The following is a 25,503-nucleotide window of genomic DNA, read 5'->3' as shown; positions in this document are numbered from 1 at the left end:
CTCATCTGACAGAAAAATTGTCAGTCCAGTACCATCATGTCCAAACTAATCTGTGCTAAAGAAAAAGATAATGATGAGAAACATGATTCTGTCATGTTCCAGACCAGTCAGTCTCAGTTAGGGACTCGTATGTTTTGATACTGCAGACCTTCAGTTAACAACTGGCTTGTATGTGGTTGTTAGTGCAGCCTTGATTAAGAACAATGATCCATATTAACTGCTTCTTTTGGTTCCTCAACTGGGTAGTATTGTTATACTTTTTAAATGAAGCAAATGTGTTTGCAAACTAAATTCCTCATTTGTATGCCATGCATTTGTATCAGCTACATTCTATATCTAAGCATTTTATCCCATAAAGTAGAGGGGGCAGCAGCAAGGTTACCAGATGAAATGTGATCTGAGCAGTTAAGTTTGAATTTCAGGTAAGAAATGAAATTTTTAGTATAACTACATCCCAAATACTACATGGGATATACTTACACTAAAAAATTATTCATTGTTTTTCTGCAATTCATATTTAATTGTGCATCTTGTATTTCATTTTGCTAAGTTTGATACCCTAGGAGGGTACACATTGTGGCAAGAATTAGAAATGAATGGAACAATCTAGAATTTAAAACGGCACAGTCAGTAAAGTGCTTTTTCACAAGCACAAAGACCTGAGTAAGGATTCCCCATGAACCATGTAAGAAGCCAGGCATGGTGGTACACATCTGTAATCCTAGCACTGGGAAGGTAGAGACAAAAAGATTGCTGAACCTTGCTGGCCAGCTATTCTTACCAATTCAGTGAGTTCCAGGTTCAGAGAGGCATGCTCTCTGAAAAAAGGTAGAATGGAATAGATCTTAGGTATGACATCTGCTCTACACACACACACACACACACACACACACACACACACACACACACTGGCATGTACACACTGATGTGTCTCCATGCATACAGCAAACACACAAAAATAAACAATTTTGAAAAAGAATTTAAGAGCAGAAGAAAGTAAAGATGTGTGTTTAATGCATAGTGACTATTCAATAACTATTGTAGAAGCAATGAGATATGAAGAAAGGAAGAAAGAATTGGAGGTGGTATATAATACTTGTTACACAATGCAGATATCATCAGTGGTACTGGATGCTTGAGGGGTCAGAAGTGGGAAAGCCAGGAACCACTTAGGAACTTAGAATCTGAGTGGTACTTCAAAAGCTTCCCTAGTTAAAGGCAAAAGAGAAAGAAAACACAGTCATTGTGTGGTGTTTTATTCTTTTGGCTTTTGAAGGAGCCACCACCCAGTCCCCAAATAAATCACACATGGAGGCTTATTCTTAGTTATGAATGCGTGGCCTTAGCTTGACTTGTTTTTAGACAGCTCTTCTTAAATTATCCCAACCACTTTTGCCTCTGGGCTTTTATCTTTCTCCCTTTATGTATACCTTTCTTTGCTTCTTTCTCCATGGCTTGCTGTATAGCTGGGTGGCTGGCCCCTGATGTCCTTCTCTTCTTGTTCTTCCTCTTCCCAGATTACTCCTATTTATACTCTCTGCCTACCAGCCCTGCCTATCCTTGCTTCTGCCTCACTATTGGCTGTTCAGGTCTTTATTAGGACCATCAGGTATTTTAGACAAGCAAAGAATCACAGTTTCACAGTTAATCAATTCAGCATAAACAAATGTCACATACCTGAAAATAATATTCCACAACACACAGTCTAGAAGAATAACATGAATTAAATGTGTGGGAAAGTGCTGGGATAAGACATTGGGAGATATTTGGGAATGGATCAGAGAATATGTAATGACAAGTAGGCACAAAGGTAGCAATGCAAGAGGATGTTACAGAATTTAGCAGGCTATATTTTTGGGGTTTTTTTGCATCTTTTTTTCTTTTTTTTTTAAATTTATTTATTTATTAAAGATTTCTGCCTCCTCCCTGCCACCGCCTCCCATTTCCCTCCCCCTCCCCCGATCAAGTCTCCCTCCCTCATCAGCACAGGCTATATTTTTGTACTAATGAAGTGGTTAATGGGGACTTGCATATGGTTATTAGGTTATTTCTCATTCTGTTCAAAGATGTGGGATATTTAACATTTTATTCATTCATTGCTAGGTATGTATCAGCATATGAAAAAGTTATTCTTGTAAAACTCATACTCTAAAGGTGACATTTTAGAAAAATAACAGTAAACCTGGAATAGTCACTTTAGTGGACGAGCAAAGTGAATGCAAGAGAAAGGAATGATGCTTTACCATATCTGATCACTGGACATAAATTTAGTAGATACAGCGACAAGTGTAATTCCATTTTTATATTCATTCACTTAAGTATTTTCTTATTCACCCTTGGTGTGCAATGTTACTGAAATAAAGTAGATATACTTACAATTGAAATAAATGTCAGATATTTAATTCTGAAAGGTAAATTCTACAAAGCTGAATTTTGTGTTATGAGCAAAATTTAAGGCAGGTCCTAGCTGAATGGCATGGATACATGTTAAATCTAAATGGATATATGGACAGTTTGATCTACACCATAGGGAACTGTTAGAAAGTTAAGGCTTGCATAGCATAGTCAGATAGCAGGGCAATAACTTTTAAAATATTGAAATGGAGAGGAGATGAGGAGGAACTGGAAGGCAAGCACTTGATGCCTGGATGTATGTTCCAGCCAGTTTATGGGACAGCTGGGAAGATAAACACCAGAAAAATTAGGACAGAAATGGTGCTTTCATTTCTTCTTTGTGTGTGTGTGTGAGAGAGAGACATTTTTATTTATTTACCTTCATGAGTTCAACTGCTCTTCAGTATGTGCCAAAGGCATGGCATCCTGCCCATTTCTTTGGTATTCTAGAGCAAACCCTCACTGGTAGAGTTCTTGACATTTATCATGGAAAAAAATAAACATGCAAATCTCAATAGCTAGTTGTCCCAATTCCTAGAGCTACAGTTGAGAGATCGCATACATTTCAAATGGTCCACAATGGATTTCTGATTCAAGCAGTATTGTGACATTAGATTTTATTGTTAGTATTTTCTTCTTGTTTCTTAGTAGACCCACTCTGTTTCCAGCCCATAGATAGTCAAGACTATTTTCTGTTACTTTTCAAAAGTAACAGAATCTATTGGATGCTGAGATAAGGAAGCTGAGAGGTCTGAGATGCAGGCTCTGAAGGGGTGGAAATGCTGTGATTAAGGGATTGTTACAGTAGGCAGGTGAATGGTTCTGGAAATTCACCCTTATAAGGGGGTGGAGTGGGCAGGCTGCTTTGAAAGAGCATCTCCACCATCAATTTCTCTTCTTTTCCTTATGGCTGGCATCTCTCTAGCACATTTTTATTCAATTTTGCTTATGGATCTTCTTCTTTTCCTTCACCTAAGTACTTTCTGGATGATTGAGCTATAACTCAGTGAAAACTGTGAAAAATAATAGTGTTTTGTGAGTCTGGTATCTAAAGTTCAAAATGCTTTTCTCTCATTCATTAGGGTTATAGCATTGGGCTAGACACTTCAACATTCTTTGCTTTAGTTCCTCTTATATGAAGTGAATATTGATGCTTCATTTACTGTCTGTCTCAGTGGAGGATTAGATGAGAAACTATCAGTGGAAGTCTATTCTAGGACTCTGATGGTTATTGTGGTTATTATTATTTAGAAGCACTATAGTCTACTTCATACCTTGAAAGTGATAATATTCCTATTCAGAGTCATATTTAAAAACATAGCTTATTTGAATTTTTATAATGAAGTAAAAATTGTAATATATTCATTACTTACTATTTTATTGCTGATATAAAATACAATGACCAAAACAGCTACAGAAGAAAGGTTTATTTGAGCTTATAGTTCCAGAGAGAGTTCATGAGGGTGGAGTGAAGGAAAGGCAGCAGGAAGGAAGCTGAGGGCTCACATCTTGAACAGCAAGCACAAAGCAGAATTAACTCAAAGCCTGCCTTCAGTAACATACTTTCTTCAACAAGGCCACACTTTCTAAATATCCCAAATAGTGCCATCATTTGGGGACCCAGTATTTAAATGCCCAAAGCGATGGGGGACGTTTATTATTCAAATCATCACAGTACAGGTGTAAGTTTTGCATTTGTGTGTGTGTGTATACACACACACACACACATTTACACACATATATAGTGTGTGTGTGTGTCTGTGTGTGCAAATGTTTGTGCATGCACATGTGTGTGCAAGTGTATGTGCAGGCAGGTGTGTGTGTATTTGGAGTGAAGTCAGTGCCAGGTGTCTTCCTGAGCGCTCTCTAGTTCTTGAGGCAGGCTCTCTCACTGAACCCACAGCTCACAGATTTGGTCTAATCTAGCCAGTTTGCCTGGCGTATCTGTCTCACTTCTTGAGTTCTGGCATTCCAGGCAGCTGCCACTGCTGCCAGCCATTTATGTGAGTTCTGGAAGCCTGACTCTGATCCCCACATCGGTGGAACAAGTGGCTTATCCACTGAGCCATTTCCCTAGTTCCATAGAGGAAAATTTTGAAGAAGCTCTAGATTGTTGAGTGTTTAATAACCTGCCAGAATGCTAGTATTTTTAAAGAGACATATAATAGTTCCTGGAAATATTTGAAATACCCACCCTTTTATAGATTTTAAGTATGCAATTTGTTCTAAATGTCTAACCTTGAATGCTTAAATAATTTGCATACTGTTTTCAATGGCATGAATTAAAGGCTAATTGAAGTATAATTCTTTGCAGTAAAATTATATCATCTTTTATGTAGTACATTTAAAAATAGTCTATGCCAGTTCTAATTTTATAGTTTTATTGTTTTAATTTAATGTACCAAGTAATTAAAAATTGCTACAAAGAAAGAGGAAAATGATTTTACTTAATTTCTCCTCAACAAACTGAAAAGATAAATGGAGTAATGGAATAGTGCCCAACACAGTTCCTGGCACATAAAGATGGTTCATTAGCTGTTCTTTAATGAACAAGAATGAGTAAGTTTTAAGTATTTCTAAACTTTGAGAAAAGGCAGTATTGTCAATAAAAGAAGGTAAATTGACATCTTTATATTAAAATCTTTCCATACTGAGGTCACACAAAGCCATGTGTTACTGGACCATTAGCAATTTGGTGTGCTTTGGTTCTTTTTCCCTTTGCCCTGAGGGTAGATTCTCAGGCCTAAGTCAGTTACACACATTGAGAGACAACTCTGCATGAGTGGTTTCCAGTTCAGTATATCTTGTCATACTGCTCTTTGCTTGGAGCTTGCTCTTCAAGGCTGTTTATATGCATAGACAGCTTTAGAAAGACAGAAATGGCCTTGCTTTCTAGTGCAGGTCGGCTTATAGCCTTGGAAGATAGAGGCAGTGCTTCCCTGCAACACAAAAGGCAGACATGGTTTTTGTTTAGTCTAGTAAGACTACTAGTGCTCACAGGAGCTTTAGGTCTTCTCTCCTGTGCCACTTGGGTTTGCAGAGGCAAGCTCATCCTCATTCTATCTCTCAAGGGGAACTTGCAAACTGGGACTTGGGAAACTGGCTCAAAAAGGGATGGTCCTTTTTTGCTGCTGCTTACCTCTGTTGAACAACGAACAACAAACTATCTCCTTGTCTCTACCAGGAGAGAATGAGCAACATAGGGTTGTTTATGAAACGTGATAAAATCAAGAACCCATGACCCAGAATACTGGCTGAAACCATGAAGTCTCTAGCATTCCTCACTTGATGGAGGTAGTTGGATGCAGATAGGCAGAGGTAATGGAGGAAGGAAGAATAAGTTTCTAGATGAGAAAGGATTCTATGAAGCTTTCAAGCTGCATAAAGTCATTCATGCTTATTGAAGCTATAAATAAACATAAACTAAAGCTTATTAGTTTATTTGCTTATTTATTGGATTTTGAACCAAGCATTGGCTTTTTAGGAGCACTTTAGTTTTGGACCTTAATGTCTTGTTTAGTTGAATTCATTGAGCTCTATCTGGTAACTAAAAGCAAGCCTATTTATTGTAGGAGAGGTACATGGCAGAGTGGCATTTTTGCTCACTGTGCTAACTCCACCCCTCTTTTATATCCATTCCTGTCCTCCAGTCTTTATGGTTTATATAAATGTTTCCCTTACAACACTTAGGAAGCTCAAATCTCATTATCAGACTGGTCAGAGAACTCTGGACCTAAAAAGTCTTGGTTTACTTTTACTTGAATTTGAATGTATAAAGTTGCCTCCTAGAAATATGGCTTCTTGCCTACTACCCCACTGTAGAGACGCCTGGAGGGCTGTTGCTGAGATCCACTGTAACTTCCTACTAGCCACATGGTTTAAAAAACTGTGTTCTTTATTCCCCCAGGCACTTCTATCAAACGCCATCGGATTACTCTCCCACCTCCTAATGAGGATCAGTTTTATAATGTGTTTCACTTCAATATCAACACAGATGTTGTCTTCTATGGGCGCACATTCAGGATTTATGATTGTGACAAATTCACAAAGAACTTTTTGAAGAAAGTAGGAATCAAACTGAATCCTCCATTACCGCGCCCAGTAGATCCCTACATGAAGATGCGAAGAGAGGTGAGAAGTGGCACATTTGTGACTTTTTGTGACCGGGCGAACGAGTGCTGGCACTCTTGTTGCAGACACAGAACAACATTGGAAACTGTAGTTATATCTTATTCTTTGGCTAGAAAGGAAGACTGAATGGTGGCTGCAGAGCAGGAATGACCCCCCCACTCCAACCCCTCCTTGCTGACTCCCTTCACCCTCACCTCCAGTTCTCTTTTGGAGCCCCCTTTTTAGCTATAGGAGTATTTAGTGAGCTGCTTAGGTGAGGTAATGTCTAGGTGCCCATAATTAGTTTTGTGGTCACCAATAGTATATGAATTGAATCTACATTTTTTTTTCTGCTTGTGCTTTCTGGTTTTAGTCGCCTCCTTCTGGCTGGGAAAAATCTTTCTTCTGTGCCTACTGATCAAATAAACCAAAACTTAAACACTTTCTTTCTCCTTGGAACCCTGTGAGATTGATGGTGAAATATTCTCAAAGAGTGAAGTAGCCATGATTTTTATTTTTCTCTGTTATAAAACATAATTGCATTTAAAATCTGATTCTATTGTAAGGAGCAAAGAGTCAGTGTTATAGTTCTGCAGTTTTTAAAACTGATCCCTTGACCCTAGTTTTCTATTTCCCAGAAGTCTTTGAATACCCAGAGGCTTTGCATACACAAAAAAGAAGTATCACTGGTTAGGTCACATACCTAATCAGATTCCTTATTGGGACTAGAATGGAAATCTCTAGATTCTTACCTTGATTTTCATTATCATTTGTTTCCCTTTTTATTTTTACCTTTTATATTTATTCATTTACAGATTCTTGAGAGGGATTGTCACTATAATAGCACAGACTAGATTGAATTCACTGTGTAACTCGGGCTGACCTTGAACTCACTTTACTCCTGATTCTTAAATGCTGGGATTACAGTTGTATACTACCACCCCTCACTACATTTTGTTGTTGTTGACATATAACTGCACATGGCCAAATATACTGGCATTAACTATACTTAAGAGTGAGTCTTAACTTGTATTTAAACTCTGATGATGAGCAGTTCCTTACCCCCCCCCCAGAAAATCCCCTTATACACTTTCTAATAGGCCTTTCTCTCCACTCAAGCACAACTATCGTTCTCATTGCTGTTTCCAGTAATTAGTTTGCTCTGAATTTTATTGTTTCCAAACTGTAGAATCCATTTCCTTTCCGAAAACAAAATTTTCAATGAAATTCTCCTTTGATTCTGTTTTTATCTCTCATTTAAAACTACATATAGGATCATCCCCTTGCACCTGCATCTTAGCCTCAGTGGAATTATTCTTTGATGATGTAGGCATACAGTCCTCCTGTAAAGTATATGTATTATTACTCCTGGAATGTCTAAGGTAAAATGACTTTGTACCACTGTAAAAGGAGATTTGAAGGTTTGGACTCACTTTTACATCTTGTATATGTCCTGGATGATGAATACAAAGTCTTTAGATGTCCCAGAGAGAATCTGAAGGAAAAAGATCCAGAGTCACTGCTCCTTGCTTATAGCTGTATGCATTTACCAACTGTTATTATTGCACAGTAGTGATTGAGAATCATATTTATTATATGAGTTTCACAAAACACTGTCAAATTGTATAGATTTCTAAAGAAGAAAAAGTTGGTGCCAGGAATTCAAAATAGAACAAGGACAAGCAAATGTTTTAAAAAATTTCTTTCCAGACTGCAAAAACCATTTTAGCATTCCATTAGGGCAAAGAAAACTCTTCAATAAATATAGGAATCTAGGAAAATTAAGACTTTAATAAGAGGTTTTTAAATAGAATTTTATGGATTTAGATTTAGTTTTTAAGTGTTTGCTACCTTGATATGTGAAGTTAAATAACTTCATTAAAATGAATGGTATATGATCAGTAATGCTTTTTTTAACAATCTTATACATTAAAATCATTTTAATGAATGAAGACAGAAGCTCCATAATTTCATTTAAATAATAAGGATAAAGCTTGAAGATCCTCTATAAAGCTGTTGTGTTTTCCTCTTGAGATAAGCTTGTACCTAGGCTGTTCTAGATAGGTACAATATTTCAAGTTTTACAAAACAATTATATAATTCAATTCAAATAATAACACTTCTCAAGTGAATTTTTCCTTACATTACAATATCATTTGCTTATACCAGTTAGGATGGAGGTGGCTATACTCCAAGACAGGGCTAAGAGGTTACAAATCGAAGAAAAGATGCACCAAGAAGACCATGGAATTTACTGTCTCCAAAGCAGAGTCCAGGCAAAGAGGGTTTCTATGTGGGCTCTTAGTAGTTCTCCATTTGCTCTGCTCCTATTTCCACTGGGCTTCCGTTTCTTGGATATCTGAAGTTTTCGTGCAAAATTAAACCATAAATACATTTCTTCCTCTTTGCAAAAAATATAAGCAAATGAGAAACATGCACAACACACATACACACACACACACACACGGGGAATTTCTGGCCAAAAGACACATTTTAAAAATTAATATACAATCAGTTTAGGATTGAGTATCAAGATTTTAAATCAGTGCAAGTCAGTAATTTGGAACGTGTACAACCAAGTAACCAAAATGAAAATTTTAAGATGTAAAATATTTGGGGTTAGGGACGTAGCTCACTAGTAGAACATTTCTCCAACATGTATAAGACTGGGTTAAATCATCAGCATGGCCCCAAAGAAAATATACAGAATATTTCCCATAATTTCATAATATTCCTTTGTTCACTTTTCTTTTCAAATCCCCAGATATTGCCCTTTCTTGTTTTATCCCTACACAGAAATGATTACTCTTCTGGTTTCTGTCACCATAGATTGGGTTTGTCTATTCATAATAAAGTTGTAAGTCTTTGAGAAAAGTCAGCTTCAAGCATAGCCCAGGAATATAGTTTGGTATGTTAAAATAATCTTCAACAAGGTATGAAAAGCTTTCCAATGTTTGTCTATATTCTTAAGGTTAAAACTGACTGTGAGTACATATATCTGTATGCCTGGATCCATATATCTGTACATTATAATATTTAGTTAAATCTTTTAGAAAGTATGGCAAAATAGTCTACAGAAAAAAATTATCTTTGTATTATTGTTTGCCTCCCAGAAATGACTATATAAACCCTGCAGTATTTCTGACATTTTTTTTTCCATTTGTAGACATTAGAGTTTGTGGATCCCTTTCGCCCTTATCAGTCCTTTGACACCCTGAAACGGTTCCTTCAGTTTGATGGAAAGGTTTTGCGTTTCTTCTGCCTGTGGGATGACACACACTCACTGTTTGGTGACCGTAGAGAATTAATCCTACATTACTTCCTGTCTGACGATACTATTGAAATCAGAGAATTACTGTCAATTAACTCAGGCCGGGATGCTATGTCATCATTCCTTCGGAGGAGCAAGCTGCCCAAGGTAAGCAGTTTGAGGATGTCTGTGGATCAAGAGACTTGTCATTCATTGTTTGGAATGTTGTGTGATGGCTCATGTGACACAGTTACTGTATGCTACTTGGCTAAGTTATGGCTTATGTTGCTGTGCTAAAACATCATGACCAAAAGCAGCTTGTGGGGGAAGGGACTTTCTTCTAGGTTACAGTTCCACATCACAGTTCATCACTGAGAGAAGTCAGGGAAGGAACTCATGAAGGGCAGGTACTTGGAGGTAGGAGCTGTTGCAGGAGACATGCAGGAGTGTTGCTTATTCATTTGCCCTTTATGGCTTGCTTAAATTATTTTCTTGTATCACCCAGGATCACTTACTCAGGGGTGCACTGGCCACAGTGAGCTAGGTTCTCCCATATCAATCATCTATCAAGAAAATGCCTTACAGGCTTGCCCACAAGCCCATGTGATGGAGGCTTTTCACAATTGAGATTTCCTTTTCTCAGATGACCCTAGCTTGTGCCAAACTGACAAAAACAAATGAAGGACAAACACGCCCCCCCCCAGGGGAAAAAACTAGCTAGCCAGCACACTTACAAGGAAATGAATAAACTTTTGTTGTTGTTGAATTCACAGCAATTAGTAATAAGAAATTTGGGATACTCTTGAAGTTAATTGATTGGCTTTGAGTGGGACATTGCCATCCTGCATCCTACCAAGGAGACCCCATGGGATTGATCAGGGTGTGAATACACACACATACATACATGTGTGTACTGTAACATACACACACTATGCAAAGAAGTAAATCACAATTCTAAGTATAGTGACTAGCCACCAAGTAGCCAGCCACCACCACAATGATGACATTGGCATTTTCTTTACTATGAAAAAGTTTTGTCAGGCTTGTTTCTACAAACACTTGTCAGAATTTGAGAAGGAAGGGAACTGGCACAGCAGTAATGACACCGAGACAGACCGGAATTAGACTTATGGATTTGTCTTTTGATAGCCATGTGAGCATGGGCAAGCCACTTAACCTCTCTGAACATATATTCCTACACCTTTAAAATGCAGATAGCAGAGCTTCCATAACTAGAAGGCTTAAATGAGATGATATATTGAAAGCCACTCTCTGAGGACCCATTTCTTAATACCTATCAGGTTACAGAGAACCGAAGCTACTTTTCACAGGTCTTTGTTGCGTTTTATTTCTGATTTGGATAACATATTTAAACTTCATTCTTGCTGTTTCTAAAAAAGTTACTAGGAGCACTTGTTTCTTATGCAAACAACCGCTGCCATTCAGTCCTCACAGGAGGCTCGCCCATAGTCTGTGCCTACTGCCAGAAGTCCTGCTGTGTTTCTTCAAGGCTGAGGGGAAGAGGTAGAATTTGTCCCTGAGGGAGCTCTAGAATATGCACAGCAGGCCTCCAGGAAAAGCCAGGGAAATCTGTTATTAGACTGTCTTTGAAAAATAGGTTAAATATGAAATAATGATGCGCCTGACATTTGTAGTATGTCTTGCAATCAGTAGCTTCATTTTATTTACTTATTCAAAAAATATTTGTTGAATTCTGTGTGCCACTTCTTGAGCTATAATGAAAAACAAAATGGATTATGTCCTGCTTTGTGGAGGATAGATTCTCACTGGGGTGAGATCCAGAAGGGATGGGTGTACCCTTGGCTCTCAAAGCAAGGAGTAAGTAATGCTGCAGAGGCGAGATAGTTAAGAAGCTGAAGTTCTGAGAACAATTTAGGCTGCCAGCTTTACTCTATTTCCTACACTCAGGACTGGATAGCCTGTTAGACAGAACAAAGAGAGGTGGTGAGGAGCTAGACCTTCTTCCTTGGAGATGTTTGCACTTAGGGGATAAAAAAGATGACTGCCGCCGGGCGGTGGTGGCAGATCTCTGTGAGTTTGAAACCAGCCTGGTCTACAAGAGCTAGTTCCAGGACAGGCCCCAAAGCTACAAAGAAACCCTGTATGGAAAACCAAAAAACCATAAAAAAAAGCAAAAACAAAAACAAACAAGCAAAAAAGGATGACTGCCTGTACAACAATTGGAAAAATATTGAAAGTGGCCTGAGTTCATGGTGTATATTTTGGTCAAGTCTGGAAATGGAAGCAGACAATGGATTGAGTCTGACCAGACATCTCCATATGTCTGGTCATTTAATGGAGAACTAAACAGATGGCTACTTGCAGGATGGAAGGTTCGCTGTGATGCCTATAATCCTATCAGGTGAGAGGTAAAGAAAGATCAGGAGTTCAAGGTCATCCTAAGATACTTTGAGTTTGAGGTCATCCTCTTCTACGTGAGACCTTGTCTCAAAAACAAAAACAAAAGAACAAAAAAGACAAAAACCTATAGGATAGAGGTATTTGAAAAAAATGTCTATTTATCAGGACTGTGAAGGACATGTGGTAGTAGAACAAGAAGTGGATAGACTGGCTTCTCACAGATGTTAGAATAGAGCTATGCTGTGCCCATTTCTGGCATGTATCCTGGGACTCCACCATCTCTGTATCTGGAGACATGTACCATGTTTGGATTTTATCTTACAGTATGGCCCACCTGGAATATTTCAACCAGGCCAGATAACAGACCGAGCAGTCCTCAATGTGTATGGGGGCTTGTCAGAATGGCGAGCAGATGGCTATCTGTTGGATAAATACCAGGTGAGAAGTCTGGGGTTTTGCTACTGATTCCTATGTGATGTCTGAGAAATATGGATGTTGGGGTGAATTGTATAGTCTTGCCTTGTGAGCTAATGAATGAAATCAAGAAATATATAATTATATTCATTCTATTGCGCTTTGTTAATAATAAGCTTATTTAAATGCATATAGAAATATATGCATTAAATTGCATTGCTTGTGCAAGCACTACAGTGTTAAAATAATCCTGAAAAGATGCCTGGGAGGGGAAAGTGCTTGCTGTGCAAATGTAAAGACCTAAGTATGGGCCCCTCCCCAGAACAGATGTAAATATAGGCATGGTCAAGTTCATCTGTAATCCCAGTACTCTGATGAGTGATATGGGAAACTGGGGAGTCCTCAGTTGCTCAAGGGCTAGCTAGTGTGGCATACACAGTGCCTAACAACAAAGAGATCCTGTTTCAAAGGAGATGGAAGGTAAGCATCATCACCTAAGGTTGTCCTCTGACTTCCATGCACGATCTGTGGCATGTATACATCAATATTCAACATGAATCATGCACATGAACACACATGTACATACACAATGCATCACACATAGGCACAAAAAAACGATAAAAAATTAATTCTTAGAGTTGATTTGATTTTAAAATTTAGATGTAAATGATGATTACAAAAACCATAAGGTGACTTTTTGAAAGATTTTGCTCAAGAGAGACCTTGGTGAGTCCCATGGTGGGTAGGAGACCATGTGAGAAACAGAATACATGCGATGGAGACAGAGTGTGAAGTTTTATTAAAGGGGGAGGAAGGGAATGGAGGAAGATAGAGAGAAAGAGAAAGAGAAAGAGAAAGAGAAAGAAAGAGAGAGGGGAGAAGGAGGCAGAGAGCTGTGTCTTCAAGGGAAGGGCAAGAAGAGAGGGAGAACGCAAAGAGAGCAATGGCAGGAAGGGAGAGATTGGGAGTGGGCAGAGTTTATCTCTTAAAGGGACAGGGTACTGACAGGGAAGTCCAGTATAATTATAACAATTTTAATTTTTTCTTGGGAAAAGGCATGTATTCTTGGGCAGATTCATGGGGCTAATACTATTTTTCCTCTGATTATCAGCTAGGAAAAGTAGAGCAAGAGTTTTACACAGATCGAGACCTGAAAATAGGTGCCACCATCAATGTGTGGGGAAGGACAGTCCTCCTCTGTGACTGTGATGAATTTACCAAGACCTATTATAGGACAAAGTATGGAGTTGGTAAGTGATGCTCACGCTGGTTAGGAAATATTTTTAACACTTTATGCCCTACTTAAGATTTCCTTTTGTTCTTTTCATATTCCTAAAAACAGGCTTCTAGGAGCAGGGTCATTGTCTCCATGTTAGAGGTGAAGAAACTGAGGTCCTTTGAGCTCAGTTGTCCAAGGGTATGTGATAGAGAGAAAAAAAACAAGAATTAAACTGCCTCATGTTAGTGGCTTCCATTTCCCTTTAGAAGCCTCTTTCTCTCTATAGTGTATGGTATTCTGGTAGAACACTTCAACTAGAAGTGTTGGATCCCTTCTCTTCATTTAATTCTTGCTTACCACAATGGACGATATTCATTTGAGTTCTCTAGGGAAATCTCTTGTGCCAGTTAGCTTTGCATTTCCTGGTGAGGTCTAGCTAGGCTTCCTGTTTCTCTTTCTATAGGTATCAATTCCATTCCAGGCAAGGAAGTTGAGTTGAGTGAAAACTAGTGATTTATTATGTACGTACTATGTGTAGGTCAGTGTGGTAGGCCAGAGGTAATGCAGAGTTATAGAACAGACTTGTAGTCTAGAAGAGGGGATCTGAGACCTGCACCACACTATGCAATATTATGAAAGTCTAGAAGCAGGCAAAGGATGTGCTATAAAATCTAATATCGAAACCTTCATTTATTTTTATTTTTTTATTTATTTATTTTTTGGTTTTTCGAGACAGGGTTTCTCTGTGGTTTTGGAGCCTGTCCTGGAACTAGCTCTTGTAGACCAGGCTGGTCTCGAACTCACAGAGATCCGCCTGCCTCTGCCTCCCGAGTGCTGGGATTAAAGGAGTGCGCCACCACCGCCCGGCTGAACTCCCACTTCTACGTACTTTCTAAACCTTGTCTGTACTCATGATCCATATACCTGCTTCTGCTGTAACTGGCAGGATTTGCTGACCTAACTGGATGGGGTTTGGAATTGTGATAGTGTCTAGTACTCTATGTAATCCTCCTTCAGTATCTGCAGGGAATTGATTCTAACCCTTCCTTCATAGCTATCTCTGAGAGATGCCTAAGACTTTCACTGAAATGATGTATCATTTGCAAAAAACCTATACACATTGTCCTATATACTGTTTTATGTATGCATTCACTCATTCATTCGTTCAATTTGAGACAGGATCTCATCATATTTTTCAGTCTGACATTGAACTTGCCAATACTTCCTCCTTAGCCTCCTATGTAACTTGGGTAACAAGCAGGTGCCTTGCTACTTTAAATCAATTTTATATTACTTGTGATACCTATTTCAATATAAATGCTATGTAAATATTTGCTATTGTTTATGGGAAAATGACAGGAAAAGAGACTATACCTGACCAATACTGATACAGCGCTTTTAAAAATCCATGATGGGCTGAATTGGGTGTGTGTACTACATATCTGGAGAATTGATGTGTACTTCTTTGAACTATGGCTTATTCACTTAAACATGCTCTGTGGGTGATAAAATGAAGCTGAGCCCCTGTAGCTTCTTAAAAATAAGGTGCATTAATATTTTGTTTCATTTTGACCTGTTTTTTTTGTCTTATTGATTTTTGCTCGTTTTTCATTTTGTGTTTCTTGTGGGGGTTTTTGGTGCGGGAGAATTATCTGTAATCTGTCAATCATGTTTTAAGTAAACATGGATTGGCCAGGCAGGAAATATAGGAGGGAAAACCAGACAGGAAGTAGAAATGATGTAATGAGAACAGGAGAATTCTGGGAAGGAGGAAGCTGATTCCTCCCACTCCTGCCTAGACCATCAAAGCAGCAGGATGTGACTTGCTCCCCTAAAAAAGGTACTGAGCCACATGGGTAACATAGATCAGAAAAATGGGTTAATCAAGATGTAAGAGTTAGCCAGTGAGAGGCTAGAGCTAATGTGCCCATCAGATTTATAACTTACAGAGATCTTTGTGTGATGTTTCTCTGGGACTAAGCAGCTGGGGGTACAGGCAGAACAGAAACCCAAACAAACAAGCCACCCCCTCCATGTTACAGAATGGTGTCCAACGTGGATAACTGCACCCACAGAAATCCTGAGAAAGCTTGGGAAAGACTAAACATTTTGGTTTTCAGCTGTAGCAGGAAAAAAGCTGCTGTTTTAAAATGCCGGCTTTCTCGGCCTTCCTTCCAGGGAAAACTCTGACTCGTTCAGGCAGTCCTGATGGATACACTGTCGCAGCTTGCTTCCTGGCAAGAACCTTGAAACACCATAGAGTTGTGGCAAAAAAAAAATTCTCCATATTCCTTAGCAAATTAAAGACCCATGTGGTCAGAAAAAGAGAGATATACAGTAAAGAAAGATTCAAAGAGAAAGAAAACCTCTAAATGGTTTACAGTGTGTTAAAAATATATACAGGCTAAAGGTTAAAGTTCTCAGAGTAAAGAAAAAAAAAGAAAAGAAAGAAAGAGAGTAGCCTGGGAGGCAGAGACAGATGGGTCTCTGTGAGTTCAAGGATAGCCTGGTTTACAGAGGGAGTTCCAGTACAAAGATACAGAGAACCTGTCTCAAAAAGACAAAAAGTAAAAGTAAAAATAAAAGAATTAGAGGTTAAAATAAAGCCATGTAAAGATGGAAAATACACAGAGAATCTTGATGTTGATACTGTATGTTACTATGCTCTCTTTGAGTTGTTTGAATGCTGAGGAAGGAGCAACAGCTGCTAAAAGATATTTGCTTATAAATGCTGCAGAATTAATCCAAGATAGGTATTTTGAAAATACCTTGACTTCACAATTGAAGTCAAAAGGTATGTTACTTACATAAAGCACACAAAGCAATTAGAATGGAAAGGACTTCCGGTTTTCCTTTCAGGTTCATTAAGGGAATTGTTCTACCACATCTGCATGCTAGATTGATGAACATGTCTGGGTATGACAAGAGTCAACTTGGTGGCTGTACTTTCACTTTAATTTCTAAAATTGGTTCTCTTTAGTAGACACAATGAACATATTTATTTTGAGGATTATAAACCATCATCCAGGAAGTTTCTAGTGGCCCTTAAATCATTGGGGAAAGAATTTGCCATTAGTGAATATAGATATCTGTTTAGAATTAGTACACCTTCAATGAAGATGGAATATTTGATGGTGATTCACAGAAAACCATTACATACACATAAAGATTACCCTTAGAAAAGGATGTAGTAAAAGATTACAGATTATCATAACAACTCCAAGATAGCATGTGATTTCCCAAACTGAGTTCAAAATTTGGCTGTTTGTCAGCTTAATTTGAGAATGCAGTATTTACATTAGGGAAAAAATGAACGCCGTAGTAGAGGAAGTTGGTCACTCATCCATTTCTTTCGTAGCTTCTACAGGGAATTTTATGAGGTAGTGTGAATTTTCCGGTATGTCCCAAACCTAGCTGTTCTGGGTAAATGTATTGGTTTTAAATTCTTTCTACTCCATTCCACCAATCTGTCCTTGTGTTTAATTTCTTTTAGTCCATTTTTCTTTGTTCCCTCTAGACTGTATTATATTATGTAGAAAATGTACTTTGTGCCTTCAAAGTTAACACAGCAGCATATTTTAAAGCAGAAAATTATAGAAATACAAATTTAGGAAGCATTTCATAGTCACACTGACTTTTTAATACTTCTTACAACATGCTAAAATGCCCAATTTAACAAATACTATTACAAAACATGTTTTGAGTTTTAATACCATACTTAATGTTACAAATGACTATAGAGTATATCCATAGTGAAATCTGGAGAAGTGATTCACATTTTCTAATAATCTTTACATTTGTTTTTTTCTGACTTTTGTGAAGTTAAATTTATATACTTCCTGTTACTTAAATTAGTTATTAGTTATTTCTGGCATTTTAAAAATTAAAGAAGTGATCTTTATTTTTCTTCATTACTGGCTATGACACATTGGTCAAGATATTTATAAGGATGAGAAACTTTTCCATGTACTGTAACATTTGACATAAACATTAACAAGCAATTTTAATAGTATTAATGTGATAATAAGGGTGATAATTTTGTTGGTAATTCATGTGGTCTTAAAAATTGATAAGATAGAATTTTATATATTATTTTTTACTGTTACTGAAGCCTAAACCAGAACAAAGTGCCACCAGTAACTATGACCCTGGAAGAGGTTCTTTGTATGTATGTGTGTTTCTATCTGTCTGTCTATTTGTCTCTGTCTGCTTCTCTGTCTCAGTGTGCAGGTGTGTGTGTGTTCCTGTTGGTAGATGCATGTATCTGTATGTGGTAGCAAAAGATCAATGTTGGGTGTCTTCCTCAATGGCTCTCTACCATAATTTTGAGACATAGACTTTCACTGAACCTGGAGTTCACCAGTTCTGCTAGACTGGCTGGCTAGTAAACCCAATCTCCCCACTGTTGATCTTATAGGCAGATGCTGTCATGCTTGCCTGTTTTTTACGTAGATGCTGGGTACAGAACTCAGATATTCATGCTTGTGTAGCGACTTTGCCAACTGAGCCATCTCCCTAGCCCCCAGGGACAATTTCTAATGCATTATTCAGCCTTAGTACTTTAGACCTCTGTCTTACACAATAACGTTCCAACTTATTTTAGGAAAGAAAAAAATGGTAGACAAAGAAAAAGATTTGGCCACAATCCAAGGAAGATGTATGGCTATCTTTTCTGTTTGTATAGAAGTATAGGGTTTGATAGAATTCTGAAAGACATTTGAGCCTCTAGATAAAAAGCAGTCCCATAGAAAGATGAGATTCTTTCATTCATTTTAAGATTCCAAGGAGATGGTAATTTCATAGATGTCTTACACAGCTTTGTCGATTTTAACGTCTACGTCAGCCAGTGTGGCCATCTTGCTGCTGATGGCTTCCCTGACAGGATGGAGTAATCCACTCCCTCATTGTTGACGTGGACAAAAATAGATGGGCAGGTAAAAGATTGTTGGTTTTTCCTGTAGATGAAGATTTTAAAAGGTTCCAGGGGCCTAGTTTGTCTTTCTTGGCAGTAAAAAGACAAGATATCTGAATTTTAACTATTCTTATCTAGGAATTTATGCCTTAGGTTATTTATTAATAAGATTTTTCTCTACTTTCTACTCTCTCCTCCCATTCTTTACTCTCTCTCTTCTGTCTGCTTTCCTCTAACAGTCTTGCTGTGTAGTCCTGACTGACTAGGTACTCACTATGTAACACAAGCTGGTCATATGTTCATGGCAATCTTCCTGACTCAGCCTCCCAGCACTGGGATTTACACACATGTAGCACTGTACCCAGTTTATAGGACTAATTTCTGATCATCGATTTTGGTGATTGGTAAAACCAAAGCAGTAACAATCATTTATTCTCAAGGGTTTTGAGTCTTTCTATTGAGACTAAGGTTAAGATAATTTTAAAGCACCTTTCATTTTCTGTAGTCAGTTCTGGCCATCTCTGCACTCTCAGGATAGAAAGAAGAGAACATGGCAGAGGACAAATCAGTGGTTACTTGAGGAAACGAGCAGCAGAGACAGAACTGGTGTATGGCTTACCACGTGGCCTTGATGGACTTCCCAGGTTTACTTCTTTCACTCCCCCTGTAGAGATAGTAAGGATGGTTGAGAAATAGAGCTTTGAGTTCTGATGGTGTAATTCACTAATTGTTTAGTCTAGGTATTGACTACAAGCAGAGATGCATTTCCTTTGAAGCTAAGGAAGGTTTCATAGTTTTCAAGGTTCTTCTTTTATATAGGAGGTCCTAGTCAAAGGCTCTGGCCTAATTTTATCTTAGTAATTTGGCATTCTTTGGCTTGAATAACTTTTTTTTTCAAAATTACATAAGCTTCGGATTTCCTAAAGTCTGGTTCTATCTGTGGGATATTAGATCACATGAGATGAAAATTGAGATATTTTGTGCCTTTTACCAACAATGCTTCTACCAGAAATGGCATATAGAATCATTAAACTCCATTTCTATACACAATCTCTCTGAAGTTGTTTGAATCTACTCAGTCATGGATGGGCATTCAATTCATGTGTACAAGTCATTTGGAATGAGAAGAATCAGTGTATTTGGAAGACATGAGTGTTTCAGTGTCTACCCAAATTTTAGTTAGAAAATACATTTGGGAAGATGCTTTGCACAAAAGGTGTGCCTTTTTATTTGCTCAACATTTCTGAATATCTTGAAATAGGCAGGGTAGATGGGGTGATGACAACCCAATGGCAGCCAACTTCATGTATTATTCTGTGGCTTTGTGAACCTATGTGAGCTACCAGGGAGACGCAATTTAAAGTTAAATCTTGATCCAGAGTTTCCAAAAAGGATCTGTATGATGTTATAAAAGTCAAGGGTGCTAAAGTGGAACAGCTATCATTTTTTATACACTAGATGGCACTGTGGGTGCAGAGGAAAGCCCTAAATTGGTTCTTTTGTTTCTTAAATCTGTTGCAAAAATTAGGTAGTTGAGAAAACAACACCATGTTTTAAGACTTGTAGTGAAGGCTATAGAATATATTATTAATGACTTTGCGATGAAGAATTGAAATCTTCGGTTAGTGCACTAAGATAAGTGTGTAGTATAATCTTGCGGCCAGTGCACTCTGATTAGTAGGTAGAGTTGTATGTATATGCCCTTGTTAGAAGAAATTGCTCAGGCCCCAATTTTCTAATTACATAAAGCTTTCCTGCCATTACTTGCCCTGGAATAAAGGTAGCAAGCAGTGGTGTTTTTGAGGTAATGGTGAGCAAGGACAGAGTCTACTGCAGTTCAAATTTGAAGATTTGGGCTTTTCTCCTTTACCAAGATGTCTCTTTAATCACAAAATGAACATTAAGAAAGGTTGATGGGATTCTCCATAAGAACACACTGGTTGTCTCTTTTCACTGAGCCACAGAGAAATATTTTCTGGTAATTCCTTTGTCCACATGTCTGCTGTGAGCAGTTTCTGTTAAGATGAACCAATGCTCTTCTGGGGATTGTGCCTCAGGAAATCTCATACAAAGGCAGCTAGGAAATCTAAGAAGAGTTGAAAGCTGAAAAATGTTTTCAAATCATAATTAGAAATGGCCTCATACCCTTAGCCTTTTGATCAATTAAAAACCCACTTAACATTGGTGTGCATTTTTTCTAATTATGTGTACCAAAATCTTGATTATTTCTTCTATTAGAGCTTTGACTATGGAGAAGGAAATATTTACATTTGTAGAGCTCTTTTTGTTCATAACTGAAACACCTATCAAGCTTGGGGAAGAAAGAAATACAAAGAAAGAAATCTGTTTTAATTTTATTTTGGGAAATGTTCTAGAATCTCTTTTGCCATTTGTAGTAGGTCAAACACGGTGACTTGGATAGATTGGGTCAGTATGTTGTTTGTTCTAGAAAGCACACTTGGTTCTTAAAGATGACAACACCATAAATGATTACCTAAGAGCTTGCCCCACTGTCTCACTTCTAACACATGATAAGTAAAAAATAAACTCAACAGTATTGATCATATCATGCTCCATTTGAGAGTGTAGGCAATTGGGTATCCCTAACTGTTTGGGGTTTTACTTCATTATGACTACAGTTGCAATCTTATCTTGAGCAATAACATGAGTGACCTGGAACATGGCTGGTGACAGGAAGGGGGTTTTGTTTTGTTAACAGAGAGTGAAATACAGTGTTTTAGAGTTGAATTGGAGGCAAGGAAGAGGGCTTAAAAAAGTGGATTCAAGGAGGAGGAACTAACCAATGGGTAAAGATAAAAGGGAGGCAGTTGGAAGCCATTCCTATTGGGAAAATAACTTTTATTAGTGAATGTTGTCTGAAGATAGGAGAGGACCAAATTGCAGGTTAAATTGATAGGATAAATTCTCAAGTTTAAATTTTCATATTGTTGAAAAATCAAGGGAAGAGCAAAATAATGTTCAGAAATGGGGGTGTGAGGTTATTTGATAAAGATTTCTGCTTTTTTTCATTTGAATCAATGACTAGTAAGTGAGCTCTGTGGTTGTTATAAACACGATTGAAACCTACTCTCATTTTTTGTTTGAAAGAGTTTAAAATAGTCTACAAAATCTTCATGTTCATCTTGAAATAATAACAGACCTTTCAAAACAGCCATACTCAGGGCAAAAAAATATTGATGTTTTGTTTGCCTGTGTTTTGTTATAGATGATTTTACCGCCATTTCATGCAAGCCTCCTCCTCTTCCAAAAATAGAAAGGAAATACCCACCTTACACTGGCTTTGGGTCTGAAGAGGATTCTTTCCGCTCCTGCATAGGCCTCAAGCCCACACCTCATCGGAGGAACTTCAAAAAGTTCATGGAACTAGACAGGTGCCTGGGGGGACCTCGATTATAGTTCTATCTTTCCCAAAGATGTTATAACCTAACCCTGTCACACAGCTAATTTGATTTTGAGCCCAGGGACAACTTATTGTAGCTTTCCAATGAGGTTGAGGAATGCGTGGGGATTGACAGTTTCTCTCTTGAGAGTTTATTTTAATGTGTGATTTGGACACCTCTAAAGTCCTGTCATCCTTGGCCTGATGTCTTTCCATATCTGTCTGTCTGTCTTTCTCTTGGGATAATGCACGGGAGAAGTCACCTGATTTCAAGGGTCAGAGAATACATCGCTTTGAATTTCTGGGCCATAAGCCCTCCATTACAACCACCAGATATGCCATTATAGTGTGAAAGTTACAAGGACAGAATGGAAACACATGTGTAACTGTGTTTCAGTAAAACATTTTATGGACATTAACATTTGAATTTCATAAAACATTTACATATCACAATATATTATTCTGATCTTTTTCTTTTCAACCATGTAAAAGTGTACATTTAGCTCAAAGACTTACAAACACAGGTGGCCAGCTGGATTTATCTCACAGACTATGGATTGCCAACCCCTACTAGAGAAATTTCAATGGTTTGTTAGTGTTTTATAACATGTAATTTTAGAAAATTCATGTTGCTCTGACTTGAGAGATTTGGTTTGAGTCCAGTAAGAATAGACTACTTTTATTGCTGAATGTTAATTTCAGAAGATAGATTTTCCAAAGTATCCCTAATACACACGAGGAACAATCTGATCCTGAATTGTTCATGTAGAACATGGGCACTGGTTGTGGCCACCTTTTGATTCTTCAGGATGAGCAGGCCTTGAAGAAAAATCTCAGGGAAAAATTGTGGGAGAACCTTGCAGATGCTTGAATAGGATGTAAACTAAAAATTGTGGCTCTGTGTGAGGGAGATAATGGGTTGGGAGATGCTGGGAGAGAATAACAAAGGGAACATGTGTTAAGACTTGAAGAAGAAAAAGCACTCTTAAGTTGGTCAGATTGAATGGGGTCCCATGCTGTTGTCAAAATTTGAAGGAAAGCGAACAAAGTGTTATGCTGTATCTATAAAAATGGTTTAACTCGCTGTCTGCGAATAATATGGAGTGTGGGAAGGTATGCCTTTGCTGCGACATGATGTCATTTGTCTTTCAAGAACTCATTGTTTATTTTTAAGAACTTTAGAGTTTTATTTAAATTTCAAACTCCCATACTTGGGAGAATTAATTAATTAATTCGTGTGCTTCTGGATGGATGAGAAAGAAATGTTGGGGCGGGGCCCAGCAGTCTCTTTACACAGACACCCTGGGGCATCCTGCGGCATACTAGTGTCTGGGAATCAACTGCATTTTACATGGAAGAAGGACATCAGTATGGCCGTGTTCTTTTGTTGGCATTAGGCTAGCTTTCAGGGTAGACTTGGATGGCCTCTTTTTCAGTAACTACTGTTTGTAAGGACTTCAACTTGGAGGGTATATACTAGAAGAATGTCCTTATTGTAAAAGATGAGGAACATTTTCTTATAACTAAGTAATATGAAATATTATTCAGGGTGTTGCTCTGAAACCCAGGGAAATTAGTTCTTTGTGAATAGTTGACTTAGTTTCTCTGTCTGCCGTGTAAAATTTGCCTCAGGACCCTAACTACAGATGGAATCATACATATAAGTTGGACTCTTGGGTTGAAGGATGGGGATATAGGCACACATGTCTCGAATTTCATTCCTTTTGTTCACTGCTTGTTTTGTGTCAGGAATACACTTCCCTCTAGGTCCTCATACGCAGTGACCTTGTTTCCATGGTAACTGGCACAAACTGGATGCACGGGACTGAAGTGCTTTGTACTCTTTGTACCCACAATACTCTGCTGATCATACCTCTAATAATCATAGCACTAGTGATAGCAAGCAGTTAGTAGTTTGCTTTGGATTAACTACTTTCTAGAATCTGATTTCACCTAATCCTTAAAACAGCCCTAGAAGAAAACAGATTATATTCTTGTGTCTACTTTCCAAATGAGGAAAGCAAGACACCAAGAAGCTCTGCAACTTGTCCAAACTCACAGCTAATTTTTAGTTGAACTAGGAAGTGAATCCAGGAAAATTTCACTTCTTGAGTTTACCTTCTTTGCCATAGAATCTGTACTTATCACATGACTTGGGGATTACTCACATATGTAATTTCTGCACTCCCCAGGCTGAGAGTTCCTTGATGTAAGAGACTGATTTTATTGTTTACACGAGAGTTAGAAGAATGCTGGTGAATGTTTTATCCAATAAAAAAAATGGGCATATGAATAAGTACAGTGGTAGACAAAATGTTTGCTAATCCTGTTCTTTTGAAAATATGTCTATTGTAGAAGTGTCTTGTCTGTCTGTATGTATGCTCACCACATCCATGCTTGTGTGTTTCTGGAGGTTAGAAGAGGCCATCAGATCTGGAACTGAAGTTATGGGTAGTTTTGAACTGCTATGTGGGTGCTGGGAACTGAACCTGGGTCCTCTTCAAAAACAGTAAGAATCCTTAATTGCTTAGCTATCTATCTTTCCAGCCCAACTAATCCCGTTTTTAATGATGGATCGAAGTAGAAGGACCAGATAGCTTCCTAATGGGAAAGTTATTTCATACTCCCACTATTCTGATTCCAAAAAGTCATGGTTTTTAATTTTATTATTAATCTTTCACTGGTTTCAGGTCTTGTCCAATTTTTGTTTCCACCAACAGCCCCCTTAATTTTTCCTATCATTACCTAACACAAAAGGTCTTCACATGCTTTCCAATATGAAGACTTATGTATTTCTAGAGCAGTGGTTCTCAACCTGTAGGACAATTCCTGTGGGGTTATATGACCCTTTCACAGGGGTCACCTAAGACCATCAGAAAACACAGATATTTGCATTACCTTTCATAACAGGAGTGAAATTACAGTTATAAAGTAACAATGAAACTAATTTTATGGTTGGGGTCACCACAACATGAGGAACTGTAGTAAAGGGTGACCACATTTGGAAGGTTGAGAAGCACTGCTCTGGAGCTTTTATTCTTGCTTGCTTTTGATTTTTAGAAAATTCTTAGTTATAGGTGAGCTTGGGGTGGGGGTGGAGGTCAACAAATATGTCCCAAGAACCTGCTGTGTGATTAGCATTTACTTAGGTATTTATGATAGATCAGTGAACAAAGTAGCCATGCAAGCACATCTTCCCTCATCAAACATCATTCTAGTTGAGGGAAATATGCACGAAAGGCACCTAAGTACATCAAATAGTATATAGAATGTGGTAAGCACCACATTAAAAAGAAAAAGCATTACTTTTCCACACAAAGGATCTAGGAGTACATAAATGATGAATATCCCTAGTTGAAATTTTCAGTGGTGCTCTGATAGATTTCTCTGAGGCAAAGGAACATAGTACATAGTCCAAGCAG

At 38.0% G+C, this 25,503-nt stretch overlaps 1 protein-coding gene across 1 annotated transcript in view; it reads left to right on the top strand.

Moving 5' to 3' along the window:
* Efhc2 (EF-hand domain containing 2) overlaps positions 1-25,503 on the top strand; it is a 152,232-nt gene that overhangs the window by 46,875 nt on the left and 79,854 nt on the right. Inside the window, exons 4-8 of the mRNA XM_075957038.1 lie at positions 6,302-6,525; positions 9,671-9,922; positions 12,461-12,574; positions 13,662-13,800; positions 21,908-22,073. Of these exons, the coding sequence (XP_075813153.1) occupies positions 6,302-6,525; positions 9,671-9,922; positions 12,461-12,574; positions 13,662-13,800; positions 21,908-22,073 (895 nt within the window). The remainder of the gene's footprint in view (positions 1-6,301; positions 6,526-9,670; positions 9,923-12,460; positions 12,575-13,661; positions 13,801-21,907; positions 22,074-25,503) is intronic.

The sequence above is a fragment of the Microtus pennsylvanicus genome, chromosome X (assembly GCF_037038515.1).
Source record: "Microtus pennsylvanicus isolate mMicPen1 chromosome X, mMicPen1.hap1, whole genome shotgun sequence".
In the NCBI taxonomy this organism is placed as follows: Eukaryota; Metazoa; Chordata; class Mammalia; order Rodentia; family Cricetidae; genus Microtus; species Microtus pennsylvanicus.
Note: the sequence above shows the minus strand (reverse complement) of the source record. Positions and strands in the feature narration are given on the sequence as shown.